The following is a 23,469-nucleotide window of genomic DNA, read 5'->3' on the forward strand; positions in this document are numbered from 1 at the left end:
ACTTTGTTAGGGCGGTAAAGCAGCACCCCTCCGCTCTTATCAAGGCAGTGCCACCGCCATTTCAGCTGCCCAATTGCTCGCTCTACAATCGCAACATCATTGCATCTGCGCTCTTGGTCAGTTTGTGGGTTGTTGAGCGGGTTAACCGCCAGGTCTTTTGTGGATAGCCACGGTCTCCTGATATGCAGTTAAATAATTACGCTCGACAAATAAAATAAAATAAAACTTAGCTGGAATAATATCTTTAAATGCATCACTCACCAAGAAGCCACACATTGCGCACCCTGCCACAATTAGAGCTTTCGGATTCGACCATTATATATATATATTTTTTTTTTTTTCAATTAACCAATTTTATAAATTATAAATTAATATCAATGTTTTTCACATGTGCTGGTGCGATACTTTGTAGTGCGCAATTTAACATAATTTTCTCTAGGAGTCCCCAATTTAAAAAAACCAAACACACATAGGAAATGCCGCATGGTCTAACAGGGTTGAGCTTATTCTCCTAATAAGTTATAGGTGTGTTTTGAGAATAAACCAATCAGAATTTCATCTCCCATTCCCTTTAAGAGTCAGTTGCGTCGCACCATAGCGCATTTGCTATTTAAACGGCAGACTTTGTAAGTGGAAAAACTGAATGCTTCAGTAGAGAGAAAACGATTAAACAGACCATCTACAGCGCAGTAATGAGAGATAAGCCTCCTTATTCTTTACTTTCACTTTCACTCTCATGGATAAGGAAATGTGTTGTATGCACAGACATCCATTAGCCTATACAAAATTTATTTTGTTTATTGAGTGCAAAGAAAACTATTTCTAAATTCAGTTCTAATTTCCATCAAACAAATAAATGAACAATAATAATGAAGTGTGCTCAAAAATTATTTCCAAATACACATGCTATGCCCCAAATGGTCAGAATTCTGACAGGTGGGCAAATCTAAGCTAGTTTTTTAATAAAACAAATATAAATATGCATATAATAAATAATACTGCTACTAATAACAACATTATACAAAAGCAAATTGTCATGAATAAACTAAAAAAGCCCCTGAGATGAAGAAGCAATGGAGGCGGTGGTTTTTATGTTTATGTAGGATAGAAAATAATAGTTTTTGTAACATTTAAATTTTTAAATTATTTTTCGTTTGTAAAGATATTTGCGTATTGCTCTACCAATCGATCGAAATAACAATTAATAGTGAAATTTAAAAAAAATGTCCTTTTCCCTCAAAAATTTCAGTGCTGTTGGGCAAAGGTCATCAATTCACCAACTCATCACTGTTTCATTGAGAGTAACACAGACACTGGAGCATTTTAAAGACAAGATTCATCAGCGAATGTCAGCTTATAGACAAACCAGCTGATCGAATATAGAGAAACTCCAATTGTCTTTTTGGTTTAATTTCTTAATGTTCAAATCGGACAAAATCTACAGAAAATCTAGTCCGAGCCCTTCCTCTGGAGAATCCTCAGTCTATAGTAATCGCTGATTGGCTCCTGTACTAGAAAGCTGGGCTTCTTTCACTGTATGACCGTTACACTTTTCCCTAATTAAAACTATACAAGTGACATGTCTTGTGTATTCTATAGTCTTTGGTTACACCCAGTAAACAGTGGTGAGTTCGGTGAACTGATGACCTTTACGGCCAATCACAGTCACTTCAGCTGTATTTAAGAACAGGCTCAACTGCTCTCGAATGATAGCAGGAAATGGACGTTTAAAACTTTTGGTACCGGTTGGTGACAACCCTAATATCAGTATATTTCCAAACATAAATGTTTTATCTCTTGAAGATTCCTTAACCTGTATTAATGATTTTGGTTTTATAAATTCAAACCAGACATCATCCTTAGGAAATGCATGTAAAGACATTTTGCTTTTATAGCACAGAAAATTGTGTCTTCTTGACATGTTAACAACACAAACAAACCAAAACAAAGGAATTGCTAAAGAATAGTGTCAGGGAGTTCAGAGTTATTCCTTGCTTTTAGGAGATAATAACTGTTTTTTGCTGTACTTTAATCTTTGAAATTTTCACAAACGGCTGCACACACTAGATGAAAGGTGAAATCTGAAAAAGCAGAAAAGGAGCACTTTAAATGAGACTTTTTTCTTTCCAGATTGTTTTCTTCAATTAACATTAACATAACAGCCTTTGCAGACTTTGCTCACATTTCTTCAAAATTTGCATTCCTATAGGAAAAATGTCAGACAAAAGTTTAATGAAATATAGTTTTATATAATATAGTCAACAGGGACATTAAAGTAATAAACATTTAATGTAAAGACATCCCACACTATTTTTTCCCTTTATCAGCACAAATTTAAAAATGCTAATAATATTTAAAGGTCCTGTGAAGTGTATTGAAAGTGCTCCTCCCCTTAATAAACAGTTAGTAGTGCTTCGATTTTATCATAGGATTGCCAATAATGAGTGATTGAGCTCAAGTGCATATAGCAATGGTGTTTTGACAGGGGTGGGACATGTCAGAGCATTTGACTGGGCAGAAGATTTGGGCCCAAACCCAATTACAATTTTGTACCCTTTCCTCTTCATACTCTGTTTCAAAGGGCAAGGGGAAGGGCTTCAAATTATACCCCTTAGAAATGGGACACCACTACAACACCTGCAAACGTCATCTGTCATCACAATCTCTTGATTCATTTGAGATCAACAATGGCAACTGCTGTAGTGATTCTAGTTGCATTATTCTTTTTTTGGTATTTATCTCCAGGAAATCACTGAAGGCAAGGATATCATGTTATCATAAAGAATTGTTGGTAGACCTCAGAGACTGGATTGTCTCGAGGCACAAGTCTGGGAAAAGTTACAGAAAAAATTCTGAATCTCTGAAAGTTTCAATGAGCACAGTGGCCTCCATCATCTGTAAGTAGAAGATGTTTGGAACCACCAGGACTCTTCCGACAGCTGACCGGCCATCTAAGCTGAGTGTTAGGGGAGCAGGTCCTGGTTATACTTCTGCATCAAGTGATCGGCGTGACCCATGGCACATGCAACGTGCGTAGCATTTATGCATCTGTGCGCGGTTTCTGTTGTTCTGCAATAACACTTCAGAAACGCTAGTTGGCAGTTGGTGTTATTGTTCCTCTTTGTCGAGTTTCTTCGCTGGTGTTTTGTTTTTTTCTGAACTCTTCCTTAATGTAAAAGTGGCTCAAATTTGCTCATTTTGAGGCAGGAACCGGCGGACATGGAACAACTTTACCCATGAGGTAAACGCAAAACAAACTTTCCATCTGGAGCTCCTTCACGGGACTCCACACTTGTAAACAATAGCTCTGTCGGGCAGGTGCAGCTCTCCCGCCCAGACTTGTCAACACTACCAAGCTGACCAATCACAGATCTTGCGCTAAGCGTTGTTGCGACGTGTAGTCACATTTTTTGAGAGGTGCGCATCGACAACGCCGACAGCCATGGTGTAGGGCTATGCGTCAATGCGTAGGCTGTGCCGTAGCATATATGCACTTGACGCAGAAGTATAAATCAGCCTTTAGTCAGGAAGGTGATCAATAACCTGATGGTCACTTAGTCTAAGCTCTAGCTTTCTTCTATGGAGAGAGGAGAACCTTACAGAAGGACAACTATCTGTGCAGCAATCCACCATTCAGGCCTGTATATATGATAGACAGGCCAGACGGAAGCCACTCCCCGCCTGGAATTTGTGTGTACAATTTTGAGGAAATAACTGAATTGAATCAATTTTGGAATAAGGCTGTAGCAATAAAAAATGTGGATGAAGTGACACAATATGAATACTTTTCACAAGCACTGTAATGTGCATTTACACCGTGGCCATATTCATCTATCTAAACACAAGAAAAAAACATTAACTTTATACCAGACACTGTAAAAAGGTCATTCCCAGCCACTTAACTTTTCTGCCGGTGTAGATTGTGTACTGTGGTTTTTAGCGTGGTTCTGAAATACCTCAATTTCAAGTGCTTTCTACCCCTTCCCCCTAGCCCTATGCCTTCAAACTAAAGAGAATTAGGACACCCTACCCTTTCACGTGAATGCACAAAACAAGGAGTAGGGGTAGGGGAAGGGCTATGGGGTAGAATTGGGATTGGATCTTGATGAGAACCTGAAGTTAAAAAAAAAAATCAATCCATTTTGCTGGAAATGACAAACTGACAGCTTTCAATGTTTATATGTTCCTAACACAAGTTTTGTCACTGTTTTATAACACACTAGCTTATAGATTTCCTTAAGACTAACATACTGATACTTGCAGTACATCAAAGAAACTTTATTTAGATTTCACGGTGTCATGAATAGGAATACCAGAAGGCTTATTATACTCTCATATACTCACAAAAGAAATCCATTTTACCCTAACGGCATAAGGCTATATAAATCATTTGAGCTTTGAATGTTGACCCAATACTAAGTGAAGTTTTTATGATTGTGTTCTTTGTCAGTACCCTTGATTGCATCTTTATTGGTAAATCTACATTAGTGCTGTTGACAACCGCACTAAACACACAAGCAGAAAGAAGCCCATTTTAAAAGGTGTTTTTGAGCACCCATTGCCTGGTATTATAATGCAAAACCATTTCATTTGAAATTACTATTCAATTTTTCTCGCAGTGCCAGTGGTGCTATCTTGTGGCGTGTTAATTAGCAGTGATAAGCCAAGTGTTTCCTCTGCTATTTCAGCTGTCTTAAGGCTCTCATTCAGCACATGCCAGTTGAAATGTTAGCGGGATTTGGTTAATCAACAGAACACTTGTCATCTGCTTGAGAATTGAAGGTAAGCTGGCAAGCATGTTGTTTCAGGCAGACAAAGAAGGATGGCGTGTATTGTGGAGGTTACAGTGTGATGGAGTGCCCATTGTTATCAGATATCCTTTAGGAAAGGCAGGGCTTTGTTTTTTTGTGTATCTCAAGGTCTTGCATCATTATAAGATGTGTTTCAGGGCTTGAAAAGATACTGTAACTTGACAGTGAATCAAGGAAAATAATAGGGTCATTTCTTGAGTTATCACTTGGCGCTTCTTCACTTCTTGTGTCTTTAATTGGTAATTTAGTTTAAAGGTGAATTGCAGATAGTTGAACCGCATGATTAATTGTTATAAGATTGAGATCTTGGTTTAGACACATGATCTTAATCCTAAATTAGAGCAGTTCAGCTCTGTTTAATAAACATTTGAACTCATTCGGTCACTGGGGACATTCAGATTTGCATTTGTGTCGTCAACTACTAATCCAACTTTAGTCTTAGTGATTTCAGTTGCATATTGTTATTTTTTGGTTACTGAAATGAAATTATAATTCAAATAAACATTTATAGGTGGGATTTAAACACTAATGTCTGTGGTTACAAATAGTGTTCTGAAACTTAAAGCTTTAAATAAAAATCATTACACTCATAAGAGACAACAAATAACGGTTTGAAATATATATAAATGTAGTGAATTTAATACAAATTTACTGTTTGAAATATTTCTATTACTTTTATCATACGCTATTTACTATATTTTCTTGAACCTTTTGGGCTCTATCATACACCCGGTGCAGCAAAGCGCAAGATGTATTTGGTAGGGCTGTAACGATACACCAAACCCACGATTCGGTCCGTATCACGATTTTTTTTTTTTTTTTTTTTTTTTGTGGGGTGGGAAAAAAAAGATTTTTAAAACTATTTTTTATTAAATAACATTTGAAAAATCTTTATAAACTAAACATCAAAGAACAATATTAACTATGCAAATTTTTAACAATATAAATAGCCATATATAAAATAAATAAATAAATAGCCAAAGCTATCACTTCTGTTTTCTTTGTAACAAAATACTGTTGAAAAACCAAACAGAACTAAACTCCATTGTGTAGATGGTTCAAGCATGTTGAAAATAATTTTTCAATCAAGTTCTCTTACATAGAAAAAGTAAATTAAATAGCTACTAGGGATGCTCATTTCGTTAATTTTGCTAACCGACAAACGCTGCTCATTAATCGGTTATTAACGGTTAATTGGTCAGATTACTATTAATTTTACACATGACACATTAAATATTGCATTTTAAAATACTGATTTATTTTTATATGTTAGCATATTAATAGCGGAACAGAACAACAGAGCATCTTCACGCACCTGCAGTGTTTAGCACAGAAGAGCAGAATAATCTAAATAAAATGAATACAATAAATAGGACTGCCCTAGATTATTTTCACTTAAATAATTAATTTATATTACAAAACGAAAATACTGACTGATTCTTTTTAATAACCGGCATGGGCTTTTTTTTCCAATCATATGTTTTTTTTCTTCCGTCAAATAAAAATCGCAGACTTTCTCAAATTGCCCGCTCCACGGAAAATATGCATTTATTTAATGCCCCGCTGTTATTATTATAATCACAAAACCTTTTACATTTTAATAGAAATCATTATTTTAAAGATTATGTCCTGATATAGCCTATGCTTTCCTCTCTCTCCCTCGCGGTTCAAGTGCGCGCGCTGCGTGATGAAAAGACAACAACACGCGCGCATATGTTGACTTTTTGTAAACAGTTTTGTTGTTTAAATATGATATTGCATTAATCTGCGTACATGCTTTATAAGCTGTAAAATAAAAAGTAAAGCCTATTTGTTGCGTTTATTACGCAGATCCAGGTCCACATAAGCGCTGGTTAAGCATCAACAGGTCTGTATCAAACAGCAATATTCTTCTTCCATTTTGCTTCTTTGGCAAATGTGTCTGTAGGCACGGGTTATACGTTATCGTCCCGCAAATTAAGTATGCAGTTAAACAAGGGGCCGAAAACGAGGTGCACCTCACTGCCTTTATGTTGACAAGGAAAAAAGAAGAGGCGCGGTCCTCTTATGAAACGACTGAATCAGCTGGGTATCGATTGTGCAAAAGTGTTGCTGTCTGTGTTGTTACAATTGTAATATTTAATACTATTGTGATATTCAAGATTTGTATATTCATACAGCTCTGGATAACTTAAAACAGCGATTAGACCTTCAGAGCTGCAATAATGCGTCCTGAAGTAAAGCGAAACGGCTATAAACTCCAGCAAGATAGAGTGATTATATGCAGAGCCATATACCTTTATCTATAAATAAAGTATAACTATAGAAACTGTGTTCATCTTAACTGAAAGCTTCGTCGTGTTTTCTGACCTCACGCATCTCGCACCTGTCAGTCAGCACTCTCAAAGGTTCAAACAGAAAGCGCACAGCACGGTTACAGAAAAGTTTGCGCTGTTACCTGACATCTGGTGAACGCCCATCCCTCTCTGCGCAGCCACATTAACGGTGTGAGCAAATCATCGTATATGCGCTGAAAATCCGGCCGCTTTGACAACATTGGCAATGTTTCTGGCGTTGTCCATTGTCAAGCGGGGTTAAGTTGGTTTTGTTTTTGATATTTCTGACACATTCAGACGGTCCCTTACTAAGAGCTCCGTTCGAGCTCTCCCGGCTAAATATTGCGAGGGCTTAAACGGAGCAGTGCTCGTAATGTCGAACGAAAAAAAGTGTTAATTAGCCCAATTTTTGCAGGCACTCGTGATGTTATTGGAAAGGTAGTGACGGGGTGTGTCGCGATTCTCCCTTATCACACCGCGACACAGGATCGTAGATCTGAGTGTCGCGATTTCGATTTTATATCGTGTATCGTTACAGCCCTAGTATTTGGTGCAATTTGTTATTATTTTCAGACCAGCGCAACCCTAATTGTTGTTTAAATAGCAAATCCATTTGCGCCACTTTGTGGACTCATGGGCGTGCTAGTCTAAAATAAAGGTTTGTTAAGGCGCATTGTTGGCGCATTGCTATTTTGAAGAACTAAAATAGACAGCGCCATTGACCAAAGAAAAGCTGGTCTGAAGTCCAGCACAGAGCGTGTTAAGTAAAGAGGTAAAATGTAAAGAGTCTGAATGGAGGAGGCTCGTTCTTTATCCTTGTACTGCAGATGGTCTGTTTAACTTTTCTCGCAAGTGAAGTGTTTAGTTTTTCTACTTACAAAGTCTGGCATGTAAATAGCGAATGCACCATGGCAGGGCGCAACTGACCCTTAAACGGAATGGGAGATAGATGATACTCTGTTTGGTTTAATGCATGTTGTGCTCAAAATACACCCATAACTCATTAAGAAAATAAGCACAACCCTGTTAGACCATGCGCACAGCGCAAACCGTGTTTTTCCTTCCAATAGCAAAAGTGGATTCCAACATGCTTCTAATGCTTTTGCGGACTGCGATTTAGACAACAAATAACATATCATTCTTTTCATTTAGTTTATTCTGTATTTCTAAACAATTCTGAAAGTTTCACCAGTAAAAATAAATGATAAATTATGATGACGGTAATAACCACATCACCGTGGTTGACATCTCATCATTGCGGTAATGCAATGATGTGGTTATCATCACACACCTCAAATATAGTCATCAGGGACATTAAGGTAGCTTACATTTAATGTAAATACATTCCACACTATTGTCTTCTTTATCAGCACATTAAAAACAAGTAAAAACATTCATTTTTCATGGCTTAGTCCCTTTATTAATCTGGGGTCGCCACAGCGGAATGAACCACCAACTTATCCAGCATATGTTTTACGCAGCGGATGCCCTTCCAGCCCCAACCATCCCTGGGAAAAAACATCCATACACACTCATATACTAGGGACAATTTAGCCTACCCAATTCACCTGTACCACATGTCTTTGGACTGGGGGAAACCGGAGCACCCGGAGGAAACTCATGCGAACACGAGGAGAACATGCAAACTCTACGCAGAAACGGCAACTGACCCAGCCGAGGCTCGAACCAGCAACCTTCTTGCTGTGAGGCAAGCATGCTACCCACTGCGCCACCGTGCAGCCCAAGTAAAAATGCTATGATGCTATTTACTATATTTTTCTTGAACCTTTAGTTAATGACGTATTTTTTTATTAAATCTATCCAAAATCATTTGTTTAGATCTATTCAGAATCATGGTTTTTATTTAGCTTATTCTGTTTTTCTACACAATTTTGAAAGTTTCAATAGCAAAAATAAATAAACTATGAAGACAGATGGTAATAACCACATAATCGTGGTTAACATATCTTTATGGCGGTGATGCGATGATGCAGTGATCGTCACACCCCATAATATAGTCAGCAGGCACATTAAAATAGCATACATTTAATGTAAATACATTCCACAATATTTTTTCCTTTTATCAGCACAATTAAAAACATTGCAAATAGGTCTTGTGAAGTACTTTGAAATGTGAATTATAGATTAATGTGTGACATAATTTGACTGTTTGAAATATTTCTATTACTTTTACTATTTGCTATTTACTTTTCTTGAACGTTTAATAAATTACATATTTTGTTTAGATCCTATTCAGGATTGTGGTAAAAATACAAATTTTAAACAAACAAACAAAAAAGACTCTACATTTATTCAGAATCTTGCAGACCTAATAGAAACGTTATTTACTTTATTCAGATTGTAACTTGTCGTAAAGCAGAAATTTACTATTGTTTTTCTTCTTATTTAACTTTGTTTTCATCAAAAACTGCTTAAAACAATAAGGAATAATATTGTATTATAAGCAGATAAATAGCTTCACGTATTGAATGATGACATATTTAAAGCTTATAGTAATAGTATTGTTTTGTCTAATTAAATTAACTCAGACATAAATAAAATAATAAATAAATAATAAAACACCACATACAATTATGAAAATATATACAATAGAAAGTATAAGAAAATAAATAAACAAACTACTATTTGACATTTGTTTTGCGAAAAAAATAATAATAATAATTCCAGCACTGTTAAATAAATAGTTTTTACAGTTTTTTGTGATTGCTTTGATGCAGCCGTCAACTGAAACTTCGCATTTTCAAAACAGTTAACACACAGACCTAAACAGCGGCACTCATGGTCAAAATGACCATGCAAAACGCACATACCATGTCAAAACATTTAAAATATGCAACAAAAGCTAGTTTTACCTTCAGACAACACAACTTGCAAACAAGTATATGAGCTCTTTCAATTAATCATTACACAATGGACTACAAAATACAAAATATAGAACTCAGTGTGAATCAGTGCACCATTGCTTGCCATTGTAGCCCTTTTGCCAATGCCAATTGTTGTCTTTCTATTTGGGCTGTCAAATTTGCCTTTTTGCTTAGAATTGGATCCAGAATAAGAAATGCTTTGATTAAATTTATATTGCATTCATGACATTTTTCAAACTGTGGCTGGAAACTGAAATACTGCTAAAAAAACAGACAAAAGTAATAAAATGCTATAAATATTAGAGAAAACACATGTAAACCAATATACAGGCAAATCTATTGGGAGTATAGGACATAGTACTACTATTGACCTCCTCCATCTTTGCTGGCACAGAACAACACAGACCTTCCACTATTTTAAAGTTTGCAGACTGATTCCTTATTAAAGATTTGTGTGAAGGAGTTTCAAATCGGTGCTTCTGTGAATTCATACTGATCTTGGTAGTTTCTAATGGTTAGGAATAGATGGTTTCTGTTTGTTTACCATAGCTTAAAACAATGGAGTTTGGACTGCTTAAATGACGTCCATGTTAACTGTTTTAAAAAATGGTGGGGAAATTGTGTCAACCCAATGAGAAAGGGTTTACACATTTGCAAATCCTGTCTTCTGCTCTGCTGGGATAGTGATAATGAAAATTAAGTGGACCAACCAGGTCAAAGCAAACAAGAAAAACTGTAAATGTTATGTGAGCACTTGATGACAGCAAAGAAGATACAACAATTAAATGAACATGAACAATTAAATATCCAATACTAATCACTACCAATTAACAAAAAAAAAAAAAACACACCCACACATCTTCGATTGCAAGAACATAATATATCCCTTCTAAATATATTTGCCTAATGACATTATGAGTATTAATCGTCAAGCTCAATGATAGTCGCCTCTCATATATATTAGGATTAAATCATAATTACAACACACAGCAACCTCTGTCCCTCATTTAGAGGATCTGCAGTGATAAGCGGGTGCTATATATGACCAGCATAAGCAATGCTCTCCTTGCACAAAATCATTTTGTACTTCCTTCTGTCATGCAAATTATTACTGGCAGAGTTATGTGAATAATGTATCCCAGTGGCCTAATGACAGCAAGCAGAAACACACACGCACGCACACACAACCCTCAAACTAAACCGTTAATGCAGTCTGAGTAGTTTGAATAGTCGAGACTGCGGATTTACATATCATCCAAATCTGGCAGATCCGTTAGTTCTGTGGTTGGGAAGAGAGAGACTCTATAGCACGTTTAGAGTGTCTCCAGAGAACCGAACGCAGAACAGCGTCATACCTCCTTATTGGATGAGATCTCTGGCTTATTTTATGTGAATGTTTATTTTTAGTATGTACTATTCTCTCACACTCTCAGCAAATTTCACCTCTCTCAGCCAAAAGGCATGTTGATCCCCAGATACTACTATTCTTGCAGTAATGAGCCCATTAATTAACAAGCGGATAAATGGGATTTTCTCAAATGGATCTACAAAATGGAAGTAACTTGCTGTGAGCAGTGGACAAGATTCAGGAGGAACATCATGTGAAAACACTCCATGTTTATTGGTATTAGTGTATAATTTGAGAATTCTCAGTGGCAGGGCGCATTTGATTGTTTTTAGATGGACGTCATTATACAAACTACTGACTTTACTTGCAAATCTCCATAACTAAATCCAACACAGCAGTGTTTGTTGTTAAGAGACCACAGCTTATTAATCAGGCTGATTACGGGACTGGTGGGCGTATGGACACACTGATGCACTCATAGCCAAAAATCACAATCCAGAAAAGCTGAGACTGCAAGCGTGCTGAGATGCTGTCAAAAAACACACACATTATTAAGAGATAAAATAGCAGTAAATCTCTATTATATTATTAAGATTAAAAACAAAAACCACAACGTTTTTGTTGTAGGAACTGTTTTATAAGCTGTTTAATATAATATTAAATTACCATAAGGACATTTTTAAATATTTTTGGTTTGTAAAATAGGTCTTATTGATAATTTAATTTAACACTTCTAAATTTTGAGCTTGTAAATTTAACAAAAATATTGGATTTTAATGTTCAAAATTCTTGTCGTTGATCTCAGTTGTAAGAGCAACAAAAAATAACTTGACTTCTAGTGGCAGATTTTCCGATGATTCATCTGTTGAACTGCTTTCCAATCATCACAAATACTGCAGAAGACCTGTTGGAACCTGCATGGACCCAAGATTCTCACAGAAATCAGTCAAGTTTGGTGAAGGAAAGAATCATGGTTTGGGGTTACATTTAGTATGGGACTGTGTGAGAGATCTGCAGAGTGGATAGCAACATCACTAACCTGAGGTATCAAGACTTTTGTGTTGCTCATTACATTACAAACCACAGGAAAGGGCAATGTCTTCAGCAGGATAGTCCTGTAACAAGTTCCTGAAAGCAAAGAAAGTCAGGCTGCTCCAGGATTGGCCAGCCCAGTCACTAGACATTAACATTATTGAGCATGTCTGGGGTAAGATGGAGGAGGCATTGAAGATGAATCTTGATGAACTCTGGGAGTGGGAATGTTTTCTTTGCTATTCCAGATGACTTTATTAACAACTTATTTGAGTCATTGCAGAGATGTATGGATGCAGTTGTCCAAGCTCATAGGAGTCATACACAATATTTTAATTATTTTCCACTGCACTATGACTTTATATTTTATACTGTACATTATTTCTTTTAAGAGACAATACTTTTGTCTCAGCAAAGACAGACCTTACTGTCCTAATTAAATAATAAAAAATCAAGGCATTACCATATTTTATTTTTGTAAAATAAGCGTTATCTAGTGGCTTACATATAAGCCTCTTCTGATACTAAATGATCAACTAGAAGTTAAGTAATTATTTGCTGCTCTTAAAACTTTGATAGCCGACAAGACTTTTGTCAGGTAGTGTATGTAATGCTAATTCAATTGTGCATGAAAAACCATTGAATGTAACTGGGGGTTATAACAAGACTTTTTAACTTATTACTTTGGGAAAAGAAAAACAACTTGCCAAATGCCAAATAAGTTACCATACAGTATATGGTTCTTCTAATTTGTTAAAGCCTATTATATAACAAAAAAGTGTATAAACAATATAAAATTACAGTATAATTGTTATTTTTAAGAAGAATGCTCTGTAACCAAACTAGTTTTATATGTATGACATGCATTAATAATAATGCTTTACTTAAAAAAATTTAGTTTGTTTTTTTATTATTTCATAAATGGGCTTAAACATCAGATTTACTTAACTTAGACCTTTTACATGAGATTTACTTAACAAAAAAACAAACAGTCATGACATGAAAATGATTTTAATTTACAAGAATAAAAGCTCAAATTTGGCATCAGCAAGTTGCATCGCTCTCAGTTGTGGCCACTCAAGCTCAGTAGAATATATCAGACTCATTTTGAATCAGTTCGTAAATTTAGTGAATCATTTACTGGAGATTTGATGTGAGCGAGTTATTTGAATCGTTCAGTTAATCGAACATTAATTTTCGAATTGTCGTGGACTAAAAAGTAATACTTTACAGCTTGACAACTCCCTGCTCTTACAAACCCCCACACACATACAGAGTCATGACCCTGAAATACACACAACATAATCAATTTTTTTTTTTTGTCACATTAACAGTTGAGTGATATCAGTGAAGGGACATGCATATTTGTGCATTAAAAAGTTATTTTAGCACTTTAAAATTTCCCTATATCCTCAATATAAACATAAATGTGTCTATACATGTTAAATTCCCAATTAAACATATTCAAACCGACCTTTTGCATCTTTGTGATGTCGTTTAATAAATTTATGATCTCTATACTGCATTTTGTGCTCTGACAAGTTTGTGTTAAAATAACACTTTTGAAAGAGTTAACATTATCAACACTCAGAGTTTTAATTAGCAATCTTGTTTAATATCGGCAACACTTTATTAACTATTCAGTTAATGTTTAATTAAAACTATTCAAAACAAAAATCATTTTTTTTTTGTATTTTAACTAAAAGGAGCCGTTTTAAGATTTTCTATAGTTTTAATGTAACATAGCTAGTACAAAACAAAATAAAGATGAAAATTATGCTTATTTTGTGAATTATTTAAAACTAACGTATGCGTGTATGTATATACAGAGAGAGACAGAGAGAGAGAGAGAGAGAGATAGATAGATAGATAGATAGATAGATAGATAGATAGATAGATAGATAGATAGATAGATAGATAGATAGATAGATAGATAGATAGATAGATAGATAGATAGATAGATAGATAGATAGATAGATAGATAGATAGATAGATAGATAGATAGATCGATCGATCGATCGATCGATCGATCGATCGATCTACATAAATTAGCTTCCAACACTGAGAAGGTTATTTTATCTTTATTTAACTCGAGAATTTCAACACTTTACTCTGAATTACAACACTAGAAATGTAACACTAATGAATTTGCTGTGTATTAATAACTACCTCCAGAACTGTCAAGAGTCCCTGTGCTCTGCGTCTCATTGCTTCAAACGTCATCCTCGTTCATTGTGTGTCAACATTGTCTTCTGAGATGCAAGTCATTTATTAAATAAAGAAAAGATTTACGCAGCTTCTCCTACCGCAGAAAATCCAACTTTTACTGTTGATATTTGGCGCCAGTTAATCAGTAGGTGTAGATTTTGTCCTCTTTGTTTCTTTGGATGAAAGCTGCTTTATTCGCTCGTCTTTTATGTGATATTCCAGTTTTGCACATCAATTTAATTCACATTTTTGGATGAGAATGAGAATACAGTGGTGGTTGAGGCATAAGGTATATAATTTTCATGTACTGGGCTTTTATTATTCCGCTGCGCTTAAGTGTATCCAGATTTTCATCCTATGGCACCTCTAAAACAAGTCGTTTCACTTAGTAAGCATCTTTGAAATACCTTTTGGGTAGCTTCTTTGATCATGCAAATACACCTCATATCTTTATATAAATAGAAAAATCTAATAGCGTCTCATTATCATGCCCAAAAACTGTCAAGCATAATAACAAAGCATTTACTTTTGGTGAATTTGTATTTTTTTTTTGTTTAATACATCATCATCATCTCTTAACCATGTCCCAAATTTTAATGTGCAGAAATGATGAGCTCATATAATATGAACTAAAGATTAAATACCTAGATTTCACTATTCACAGTAAAAAACAAAACATAATCACTTTTTAGTGTCCGTCACTGTCCTTAAGTCTGTTCGTGAAAAGCTATTAGATTCAGATTTCAGCTGTATGATGTACAGTAGATATATGCAGTCATTAACAGCATTGCGTGTCTAATTATTCTATCCGGTAGTGCAGTAAGGGAGGATGTCCTTAGAGTAAATCACTGTTTAAGAAATGCTTTGATTTTTCTTCCCCCCCTCGGTTTCACATCTGACTTCTCCAGATAATTGGACACTTTTTTTATCCATCATGTTTCTGTTGCTTGCTTTCGTCGAGTGGAGGTTATGATATGTGAAAGACGCTTGAAATGTGCATAATAGTTATTTATAAGCAATTATAATTCATCCTAATGTTTTGTTCTTGTTGTTTTAATTGTTTTGGTGATGGTCTTCAGCTTTACGTGCTGCAGTGTGAGTTTTCAAGTGTCAAGGTAGTTGTAATTGTGTTTTGTTTGTGTGGTTTCATTAGCAGTGTCCAACAGAGCATGCAGATAGCTATCATGTGCTTGTGGAACAAGAACAACTTGTGAAATTTAGATGAACTCCGACAGCAAGCAACCATCTGTAATTATACCTCTCAACACTGTGTTTCTGTCACAGTCGTTTTCTCCTTCTTTCTTCTTCTTCTTTTATGTATTTTGGCATGCCGTCTCCTGCATCTTCCTGTGGTTTTTGGCACCTTTGCTCTGTTCTGAATGAAAAATTCATGTGAGATTTCGTTTCCTGTTTTCAAGTGCATCCATTACCTCAGTATGGGGGTACCACCGGTTCTGACTGAAAGAAAAAACACCTCTAGATTCATCACCTTTACAAAAGAGAGAGCTTATTTGTGCGTCTCACTCTGGGGTACTTGTTTGATAAACTAATGTAGTTCTACATTCGGTCCGTTGCTTTATATACTGAATGGAGATTCAGTCACTGCAGCAGGGAAGAGAGCAGTAGCTTCACAGTGGTAATACAGATAAACAGCTAAACTGAATGTGAAGTGATGCCCAACCATGAAGATTTTCAGTCTACCAGCACTGAGACAAGGTCAATCAGATAGGAAATGCAAATGATTTGGTTGCTGAAGCCAAAGCTTGATAATGTTGGTTTGATCATAGTGTTTTATGTAAATGTTGTCCATCATTCTGACCACTTAGACCAACGGTCTTAAACTCAAATTGGCGGGGGGCCATATCAGTGACTGACCAATCATAGGAGGGCCGATTTATCATTCACGCACAAAAGAAAAGTTGAAACCTGATGTAATTAATGCACTTAGACATTCTTCCTCAGAGTATCAAAGCTCCATCTTTTTGTTTCTTGTTGTACAATTTGAAAGGGTAATTTAAATCGCTATGAAAATACGCAAATATTAAATATTTAAAAATAAGCATAATAATAATAATAATAAGGTCCCAATCAATTGTTACTTAACCAAAGGTTTAACAGATACTGAATTTTGGGTAGCTTTGTTGACTTTACTGGCAATTATTCTTCTCAATATCATTCTTTTTTTTGTAAAACAACAACAAAGAGGGGGGGATATATGTAAATTTTCACACTTTAAAATGTTCAATTCAGCTAGCAGTAAAATTTAACTAATGCACATTTTTTATTCAAATTTGAATATGATATTTGAAAAATTATATTAATGAGAACATTTGAATCAAATATTAGAAAAATGGTCGTATTTATAGTACACCACCAGCATAATGTTTAAGCCACAAAGAGGTGTTTGTACAACAAAATACAGGTGGTATAAAGCTGATTATAATCAAAAGACCCTTGAATATTTGCAAAAATAGAGCTTAAATGAAAATAGAGCACTTATGGACATAAATTAAAAGCCCCAGAAATAATCTGCATGAGCGTTACTCTCAACTGCACGCTGAGAGAAACTGAAAGTAACCTGAACATATAGTACAGTACTTTAATGGCCTGTTTCAACTGAGTGGAACCAAAAAGCGACCGTACCTTACCACTTTTTGGATACCCTTTGTCTTAAAGTCAAAGGAACCCAATAGCAAGTATAACAAATGATTTATTAGAATCAAACAGAGCACAACAGCAGGTATGATGATAGCTCATGATTACAGGCAAGAGAAGCAAGCAATAGTCGAATATCTCAGTGGAATCAAACAGAGTTCAACAGCAGGTAACAGGTTCAAGGAGCCGTCATCAGAGAAGATATAAGTCCAAAAGCACAAAGCTCACACTGCAACTCACCACCTCGGGGACGGGAGCCTGACAGGACACAGACACAAACGTGAGAACAATGAACTGACAAGGTGAGACAGGAATGCTGGACAGATAAAGGCGCAGTAATGTGCTGCACCTGTGGTGCGCTGATTATGAGCTGAGTGGTGCTACGCAATGGCAAATGCCAGTGAAAAGCGTTCACGTGACCACCCAGCTGATGACATGTAAACACAACTGACAGCCAAACGATACACACACGCACATAGACACATCAAAGGGGAACAGACAGATCCACAATCGTGGCACCCTTTGCAAAGGGTACCTAGCACGACAAAAGGGTACGAAAAGTTGCAGCTGAACACTATTGGTTTACAGAGATACGCCCGTTATAATATATACATATAATAACAAGCCATGATCGACCCGAGCTCACACAAACCTTGTCGTTGTCTTGATGAGCTGCCACAAAGCTAAGAAGAGCAAAATCTGCTGTGTCCTGCTGTTGTTTTACGAGCCCGTCTAAAAGCGCGAGCGATTTCACTTTCTTGAGGGAGCTCACGATTGCGCATCTATATTTGAAATAATGAACTTCTTATGCTGATGATAATACCGAGTGCGTGATTATTGAAGTGCTTCTGACATCTGATCCTTTCAGAAACAGACAATCGTGAGAGTGCAGTTATAATCAAATTCTGTTGATAAAAAGGTTAGTAATGAACATTTATACACAAGTATTTATGTGTATAAAGCATCTGTTTTGTGAGAAGTGCTTCTCATATGAAATGTGAATGACCTGTATGGCTTTACATAGGATGTCTATTCGCATCTTTAGTCTTTTTTTTTTTTAATACATTTTATTACATTCATAATCTATAAACCGTAATAATAACTCTTGTATAGGAGCCCCATAACATTCTGTCCCGCAATGACACTCGAATACCCTGTCAGAAAAATGTAGTTTTCTAGAAATTACCTTTTCAAAGTGTCTGGCATAACGTTGTTTTTTGTGTTTACATTGATGAATATGGCCATAGTGTAAATGCACAGTACAGTTACCGTCTTATTTCTGCATTATATCATTATATCAGTGATTTCCTGAAGATAAATATAAAAAAATAATGCAACTGAAATAACTTCAGCAGCCGTGATTGTCGATCTCAAATAAAGTAAGAGATCGCGATGACGTATGATGATGTGTCCAGGTGTTGTAGTGCTGTCCCAATTCTGTTTCAAGGGCTAAGGGCAGGAGTGTCCAAACTCAGTCCTACAGGGCCTGTGTCCTACAGATCTAAGCTCCAACTTGCCTCAATACAGCTGCAAGGATGTTTCTACAAAAGCCTAAAAAGAACTTGATTAGCTAGCCCTGCTGTGTCTGATTGGGGTTAAAACTAAACTTTGCAGGACACCGGTCCTCCACAACCAAGTTTGAGCACCCCTGGCTAAGGGGAAAGGATAGGGGTACACAAATAGAATTTGGATTGGGCCTAAGATCTGTTTTGGTATCGTTTGTAAGTAACATCCTCCTTTCTCTGTTTTCAGGGGTGAAAGCTGTGTTTTCCGGCCACTACCACAGGAATGCAGGAGGATGCCATGATGGACTGGATATGGTGGTGAGCTCAGCAGTCGGTTGTCAGTTAGGAGATGACACTCATGGTGTTCGAGTGGTGGTAGTCACTGAAAACAACATCATCCATCGCTACCATAGTCTTGACCAGTTATCTGAAAGAGGAATGGATGAAGACCTGAAGAAATTGCTGCTTTAAATTTACGCCAGTAATCAAATGGCTGTATCTCCATACTCAACAGAAAAGCGAGACATTATTTGTACATTTAAAACATGTATTTTTTTATACAAGATTTGCGTTCGGAATACATTAGCAAGCATTAAAATCTCAAACCAGTTTGATCTTTGATACTCGCGTCATCTGTCTCCACACTTTAATCATGCAAATGTCTCTGAGAATTCCTTAAACACTGGAGTTAAATCACCTCATCATAGTAATGGAGTGAGGAGATGCTAGGGTACAATGGTAGTTTAATAGCGCTGAACATTTTGGATGACAGTTTGATGAGTTCACTCCTTGCTCCTCTCTGCTCATTACTCTTTTCCGTCTCGGAGAGGAGGAAAGAGGCAATCTCCATGGCAACGATTGAAAGACGTGGCTGCGGTGACCGGGACATCGAGTCACTTGTTCTGTGGGTGGATCACCAAAAACATAATTGCTGACCTCACCTCACACTTGGACTCAGAAGCGTCGAAAGTAGCCGAAATGTGTGACTGATAATCTTAGGCTGCGTCGATGGAAAAAGTAAGGCATTTTTTTTGTTTGTTTGAATTCTGCCCGTGACCTCATAACTTTCCTTAGCAGTGTCATGTTAAAATGAAACAAGATGTTTTCCAGTTTTCTCAGGATATAGCCATGTAATATTGATGTGTAATGTCTAATGCTGTGATCATACTAGAAGGGGTTCAAAAGTTTAAAGTTTTGTCATGAATTATGCAGTTGACATTCAGTTTCAGCGGAAAGTTAAATGAAAAGTGATGACATGATTTTGGGAATGTCTTCGAATTTGATTTATGCTGTTTTATGATGGTGCTGCGTGAACATCTGACTATCTGTGCAGAGGAGTTCCTATGATTAGCTTTGCTAATTTACGGTGACATTTTATAATATTCATAACATGAACTGTAATTTATTAATTAACCTTTAAATTCACGATTTGTTCTTTCCATGTTCACTACATAAATTAATGTTACCAAATACAGCTGTACTGTATTTTAAATGACAAGAAAACTAATTAAAATCTATATGTCTAATTAGTTGTCTGTTGCTTTTATTTTCGCTAAAGAGCTTTTTATTTAAAGAGGTTTTGAGTATGAACCCAGTGCTCCAGAAAAAGTAAAGTAAACAACACTCTATCCTTCGGTGAGGGTCCGTCTATTAGTCCTATGACAGAACTAACAGCATGGGTGAGGGTTAAATGCGGGTAAGCCTTTTTAGCACATGTGAAAAGAAATATTTTTGTTTGTCAAATCTCATTTATAATAATTTAAATTATTAAGATTCATCCAATTCAAGCTGATTACCTTATAGGTTGTGGTTTGGTCTAATTTAGATTGATTAACCTAATAAATCCTAGTACATTTTCAGTTAATGGATCATCATTTACCCAAAGTCGATTAGAGTCAGTATGCTGGCCAGTTACATCTGCTTATGGACACATCCTCACTAGTTCTGATTCTTAGATAGAGGATGTAACTGTAAACTAATTTCCTCTAAGTAATATTAGGCCACCCCATTCTTGCTCGTACATAAAAAAAGTTTTATTCAGCCACTAGATTATTTCATACTAAGTCAGTTATTGTCAGAAGTCAACAGATCTCTAATGATGTACCTATGCTCCATCCATTGAGCCTGAATGTATGAGCAATTCTGGTTGCAGGCTGCGGAAACATCAGCTTAAACAATCTACTACATTTAAATGATTTCAGGAGATATTAGAGTTAAACACTTATTTTACATTTATTTTGTCAGGCAAAGATTTTGCATTCCAATTCACATGATTAAACAAAATAATCTGATTCAGAATGTACAACATCAATTACTCAAAGACTCATTTAAGAGTTAGAGATTAATACATGACTGTAGAAGTACGTTGCATTATATAAGCCTTGATGCAGAGCACAGAAACTCACACAATGCAACAGGGTATCCTGGCTACAGGATCCCACAGACGCTTCTGCACCTTTCCCCTTAATACTCAAATCACCATAAATTCAAGAGAATAAAAGCTTCACCAAAACTCTTGCCTGGTCATGAGTTAATGTGAAGACCATTTTACCTGGAGTGGAGCATCTGGCAAAAATCTTATCAATGTCACAACCCAAATTAATATTACAATTAAAAAAAAAATATTACAATTTAAAATTTAAAATCATGATTCTCATTTTAGCCAGGATCATCTTAGCCCCAAGCGGCAACCTCCCGCTCTCCCTCAGGAGGCCAATACGGAAGTAACTAAAACTGCAATTCATCTGAAATTCCGCTAGTCCTGGCCGCTCCTGGCGCCAAAATAGAGCAAATTTCAACTGAGCCCACTGTTAGAATGACCAACTTTACAGCAGAAAAAAAAGGTGTTTACAGCCTGGTACAAAAAAGATTTTGGTTAATACAGCTAATATTACCCTTCATGACAACTGTGAGGGGGGTGAATTTTTTTATAACTCATCCGTTTCCTTTAAATTAGGCTATATTAGGTTTGCATAATTAGGGGGTGGCCACTTGAGTGACAGCTAGGTCTTGTTGGTCGCCGTTACGTCACCTCAGCTGAATCCAGCAGATTAGCCACTGATCTCGGCATATACATCGTATTTCTGTGTTGTTTTATGTGGCTTTACACATTCAACTGCCTTTTGGACTTGTTTCCTAAAATTATCATATGGCATGCATGCTGAGTGCTCTTAATTGTGCTCATAAACCATTCACGTGGCCTTTGTTTCCCATGTGAGTAAAGTTATATACTTATATACCATCTCTATACATGTATTTGTTTTATTTAAGGTCATTTATCGTTTATATCTAAATTTAGAGCTGTAATGCACTCCATAATCTGACGAATTGATTAGCTGTAGGCTCTAGAACAGTCATCTTAAGTGCTGTCATACAGTGTTATGCTGGATTTCATCAATAGTCTTACATTAACTAACACAGACTATATCTGAAGTGTTTGGAGGTAATTCGCGTTTTCCTCCTGTTGAAAAACGTCATAAGAACAATGTTTAGTGGCTCAATGTAATACAGCAGTGTTTTAAAAATCTAAACCAGGGGTCACCAATCTCGATCCTGGAGGGTTGGTGTCCTTGCAGGGTTTAGCTCCAACTTGCCTCAACACACCTGCCTGGGTGTTTCAAGAATACTTATTAAGAGCTTGATTAGCTCATTCAGGTGTGTTTGATTAGGGTTGGAGCTAAAATCTGCTGGACACCGGCCCTCCAGGAACAAGTTTGGTGACCCCTGGTCTAAACACTTTATTGATATAGTATACAACCAAGCACAAATGGTCAGAATACAAACGAGTCGCAGGTGAGAAAGTATTAAGCGTTCTCCTAAACTAAAGTGTGTCTGAACCAGGTCCAAGCTAAATGCCAGCAGGTGTCTGTAGCTCCGCTCACTCTCTCTGCCTCTTTGCCCTTGTTTGGTATCCCGCCGTGAGTATGATGACGCGCGAACAAAATGGCGACAGTTGGTCGCGCCTACTTGTGGCTTCTTTTGCGCTCTTTAGAAACCTATGGGTGACGTCACGGATACTACGTCCATATATTTTACAGTCTAACCCTAACCCTAATTGAAGTAATGAAAAATATCTTTGTGGATATTTCAATGAGTATCTGTCAGAGATGATTTTGTGGAAACTCTGTAGAGCATGATATTATACACAAATAAAAAAGAAAAAAAATCTGCTTGTTTATACTACTTATTAAGCTGAAACAAAACAATTCTTTCTCTTAGCTTAAGTGTTTAATGTTCAATCCACTTAAATTTATTAAGTTAACTTAATCGATTTGTGTTTGGACTAAAAGAATGAATTGTGTAGAACCCTGGACTTTATTTTAGTGCATTTCAGTGACTAAGTGAAGAATTGCTTTTTTTAAGTATGTTCATTGTTTTTAATGTTTTAGACATTAAATATTTGTTTTCTTTCAATGTTACAAATGAATACATTAACAAAATTAAGCAAAGATTAAGATGGATGGATGGATGGATGGATGGATGGATGGATGGATTGGGTGGATGGATGGATGGATGGATAGATGGATGGATGGATGGATGGATGGATGGATGGATGGATGGATGGATGGATATTACCAGCATTTTTTTATCAAACTAGTCAAAACATTCTTAATATTGTACAAAAAAAAACAGTACCTCACCAACATTTTAGTGTTTCATCCATTAACCAAAACAGGCTTTGTCATTGCTTGCATCTCACTGCACTGACCT

General features: G+C 36.3%; 1 protein-coding gene across 3 annotated transcripts in view; it reads left to right on the forward strand.

Annotated features, from left to right (window-relative positions):
• Nucleotides 1-20,285, forward strand: part of cpped1 (calcineurin-like phosphoesterase domain containing 1) — a 66,638-nt gene extending 46,353 nt beyond the window's left edge. For 2 of the 3 annotated variants that reach the window (XR_011017333.2, XM_073917582.1), the window contains exon 5: nucleotides 19,007-20,285. Coding sequence is in view for 2 of the 3 variants with exons in the window: in XM_073917582.1 (XP_073773683.1) it covers nucleotides 19,007-19,230 (224 nt within the window). In the remaining variant the exon portion in view is untranslated. 3 annotated transcript variants of the gene reach the window in all.
• Nucleotides 20,286-23,469: the final 3,184 nt, after the last annotated feature.

This window comes from Danio rerio, chromosome 12, assembly GCF_049306965.1.
Source record: "Danio rerio strain Tuebingen ecotype United States chromosome 12, GRCz12tu, whole genome shotgun sequence".
Taxonomy (NCBI): domain Eukaryota; kingdom Metazoa; phylum Chordata; class Actinopteri; order Cypriniformes; family Danionidae; genus Danio; species Danio rerio.